The following is a 4,031-nucleotide window of genomic DNA, read 5'->3' on the forward strand; positions in this document are numbered from 1 at the left end:
TGGGGGCTGGATCCACGGTACCCGGGTCTGCGGGAACCTCAGAGCTGAGCTTCTTGGTGCCATCCCCCTCCAGCCTGCAGACCCGCTCCGCCGCAGAAAAGGGCTTTCCTTTGCTTCCCAGCGCAGCCCGCTCTCTGGCCGCTGGAGTTCAAAATCACTCTTGGCTGTTAATCCGTGAAAGTCTCTGTTAGAAATAAAATAAAAAATATATAAGGAAAAGTGCCACTAAAAAGGTTTATGAGGCAGCACTTTAAGCTGCCGGCTTCTCCGCGCTGGGGTAGCATCTGTTTCTCATTTACAACTTGCCTGAGCCGGTAGCGAAACAGCGTCCCATCGGCCTGGCTGTGGGCTGGAGAGGCTTGGCGTGCGTGGCGAGGGATGGGGATTTTCTCCCTGGACACGCAGTCCTAGCGGGAGCCCGGTGAGGATGGCTCTCCTCGCATGGCCCAAGCATGATTTACTTCACTTGCCAGGCAGGGTGGCAAAGGGCTTGGGATGCCAGCCTGGGATTTGGCAGAGGGAAGGGAGACGTCAGCCCTTTTTTTAAAAAAAAAAACTTCTACTTTAGCTTGGGATTAATCATTTAGTGTCAGATACTTACAGGTGCTTAGCTACCTACTTCCATTAGATCAAAGCAAATTAGAGCTAAACAGAATGGAAATACCCGTGCCGGTCAGAGCCTTTGTTCTGCGTGCTGCAGTTCCCGGTATATAAATCGAGCAAAAACTCTATCTCCTAGTGTGTTGTGAAGAGATAATGTTTAGGATGTTCAGATCTTGTGGGACGCATGTCATACAGTTGCCAGGCACTGCTAGGTCTTTTTTTTTTTGCCCTTCATCTCCAAGCATCATTCAGACCTGTTGTTTGTGCTCGTGGGGGACTGGGAATCTGCTCATCTGTAGGATGATGTTTGCAGGGAGAGTTTCCTTTTGGTTTGCATACAGCACCTTGCAGAGCAAGGTCCTGAGCTACTGCAATATTAAAACTTGCTATTAGTTTACAATTGCGTTATTTTGGCCAGATAGTGGCAGAAGTGGAAACAAATCCTACTTCTCTGTAATTAATGTTTTAATGGCAGTGCTTAGTTTTCAGAATATATCGGTTTAGAGGCAGCAGCATTTTGCTCTTTTCTTTGCTCCTTTATTGCAATCACACAGATGTTTGGAATATTTTCACATGGTTTTCAATGGAAAATTTAATAGACTGCTTCCACTTTATGGTGTTTTGTACACTCAAAAAGCAGGTTCTTTTCAGGGACGGAGGAACTGGCCTTACCCATTTTCCCTGCCTCCAGCTGAGAACTCCTGAGCCTTAACTTCTTTACAAAATGATCATGGCAGACAAATAATTCTTTATTTCATGTCACCTTTATTTAATGCCCTTAGGTCAGTTTTGGTGAAATGTTTTTGTGCTGGTTTGTCTCAGCCCCCCTCCCTCCCTCCAGCCTCCCACTGAGCCACCTCTCTCCACCCCTGGAGCTCAGCGCCCCTCGCTTTTTCTGGTTGTCTCCCCAAATGCCTTTGCTCTGGCCTGGCAGGGTGATGGGTTGTACTGTAAGGCTCTGGCTGTAACATACTTCTGACTTTGCATTTGACTCAGAAAAATGCTTTCCTGGAGCAGCTCCCGATTGCATCCCGGAGGTGCAGAAAGACCTTGATCTGCAGCGGGAGCTGCTGCTCATTCGTTTGAATCGCCACGCTCGGCTGGAGCATCACCTTCCTCCTGTCCGTGGGGCTGGCAGTGTCCCTGTGTGCAGGCTGGCAGTGTCCCTGTGTGCAGGCTGGCAGTCTGGGTTTGCTCTTTCCCGGCTAATGCAAAAAGGCTTAGGGTGCCTGAAGGGGCTGTCTCCAGAAGAGCTGGAGGCTGAAGATTTTGAGGCCCAAAGGGTGCTGTGAAGAAGGCAAAGAACCGACGTCTCCGATCCCAGGGGCATCAGAGCTCATTGGGCATCTTTTGGGCCGGCCTTCCTCCTGGTCTGACGGCCCCCCCAGTGAACACCCAGCGGCAGATCTGGAGGTGCCATCGCTTGTTGATGATTTTACTGCTTTCACTGTGCCTGAAGGGACGGGTGGTGCTCCCGGTCACAGCCCAGCATCCACCCCACCGACACACACTGAGGTACAGCTGTACACAAACTAATTACATTTCAGTCCTCCCTCCTCTGCGAGGGATCCTGCCTCGGTATTGGGTCCTCAGACCCAGGGATGGCATGCCCACGCTTTGGAAAGCCGTAAGACCTTTACGAATGCCGTTTGCTGGAAGAGGCTCTGAGTTCGTTGCACGTGCCAAACCCTTTGCTACAGTTCCTAAGAGAAAAGGCCAGTTTTGCAGGCTAGACAGAATTCCAGGAGGCCCAGGGGGATCAGGATTAGGGTGCTTAATGCCATCTGTGAAAACCCCATCCCTATTCTTCTGGATACTGACTGCAACCAAATCCTCCCATCCTGGCACATCCTCCGCTTCCCAGAAGCACAGAGCAGGGCAGAGCGATGCTTTAGGGATAGGAAGGGCAGTTCAGGTCTCAATGCATTGCCCGGCGGAGCCTTGCACCCACCCAGGCAGCCGCCAGCTAAGGAAGGAGCTGTGGCATCAGCGTGGAGCATTGCAGCGAGCTGGCTGGGCGTTTCAGAAAGGTGTCGAAGCCACGGTGAGGGGTGGGAGCAGAAGTTAACGTCCCCTTGGAAATTAATGGCACGCTGGCGTAGTTTTACTCAGATAAAGTAGAGCGGAACAGTACCTGGTAGCGAGAGGGAAGCGCATCCCATGCTGATCAGCCTGGCTCCGAAGCAGTGCACGGCCAAGGGGTGTAAGGAGCAGAACGGGATTAGGAGGAGTCCCAGGGAGCGCAGCGTGTGGCTGGGAGCAGCCCATGGCCCTCCCGGAGCAGCGGGGCTCAGGCGGGGCTGGAGCAGCTGATAACGCGCTGCTGCCTCCGCAGATAAAACCCACGGCAAGCTCAGGGCGGGGAGGACGCCTTCGATTTATTCCCCGAATAGCGGTGTTCCTCCTTCTGCGACTGCGGGGAGAAAATCAGTGCCAGTCCCAGAGCAGGGGGACGGTAATGGGGGGGTTCTTTATTTCTGCACTCAACCTGCAGCGGCCTGGGTGGGCTGAGAAGCGGCTGGTCCTGCACGCTGGGGATGTCCTGGGACATCAGCCCTGCTGGCGGAGCCCCGGCCAGACCTGCGGATGCACCATCACCGCTGTAACCTCCCCCTCTCTTCTATTTCCCTCCCCCCAGGACTGTCCCCAGCTCTTCCCCACAGAGGAGATCCTGATCCCAGTGGGAGAGGTGAAACCCATCACGCTGAAGGCCAGAAACCTGCCCCAGCCCCAGTCTGGCCAGCGCGGGTACGAGTGCGTCCTCAGCATCCAGGGCGTGATCCACCGCGTGCCCGCCCTGCGCTTCAACAGCTCCAGCGTCCAGTGCCAGAACAGCTCGGTGAGCCGCCGAGGGGGGGAACGCGGCGAAAAGGTGCCCAAAACGGGTGTCAGCTCCGAATAGCTGCAAAGGGGGTGGGCTCGGCCACAGGAGTTAAACTAAGCCCAAATTCCAGGTGGGAACCTTGCCGTGGGCACGCGAGGGGTTTCGTGGTACCCGTTCCCTATCTGACTGCGGGGGGTCAGCGAGGGGAAGGGGGGGAGGAGGGAATGGGATGAAGGAGTTAAGGCAGGCTAATTCACGCGGGGGAGATAAGGCGAATCACAGACCCCTTATCGGGGAGCTGTCAAATTCCAGGTCACGGTAGCTGGATGAATACAGTAATGCTGAAAAGCAGCGTGGTGCAGGGAAGGAGGGGGAAAGGCAAACTGCCAGGGGAGAGAGCACAGTGCAGCAGAGAGAGGGAAATTATCTGGATGCTGCTGCCGGAGAAGCAAGCAGGGAGGGACGGCTCTCCTCCGTAGGATGGGGCTTAGCCCTGCCAATGATCCCAGCAGGATTTTACCCCAGAATGCCCAAAGTCACCGTGGCAGGTCATCTGGGATGCCGAAACACGTATGGCCAACGCAGGCTTCCCAGAGGCCGCCCT

General features: G+C 54.6%; 1 protein-coding gene across 1 annotated transcript in view; it reads left to right on the forward strand.

Annotated features, from left to right (window-relative positions):
* The window catches only part of PLXNA2 (plexin A2), a gene marked incomplete at its 5' end in the record, with an annotated part of 73,318 nt that overhangs the window by 13,181 nt on the left and 56,106 nt on the right, over nucleotides 1-4,031 (forward strand). The window contains one exon of the mRNA XM_035899931.1: nucleotides 3,242-3,442. Coding sequence (XP_035755824.1) covers nucleotides 3,242-3,442 — 201 coding nt within the window. The remainder of the gene's footprint in view (nucleotides 1-3,241; nucleotides 3,443-4,031) is intronic.

The sequence above is a fragment of the Egretta garzetta genome, unplaced genomic scaffold, assembly GCF_000687185.1.
Source record: "Egretta garzetta isolate BGI_Z169 unplaced genomic scaffold, ASM68718v1 scaffold588, whole genome shotgun sequence".
NCBI classification, from domain to species: Eukaryota; Metazoa; Chordata; class Aves; order Pelecaniformes; family Ardeidae; genus Egretta; species Egretta garzetta.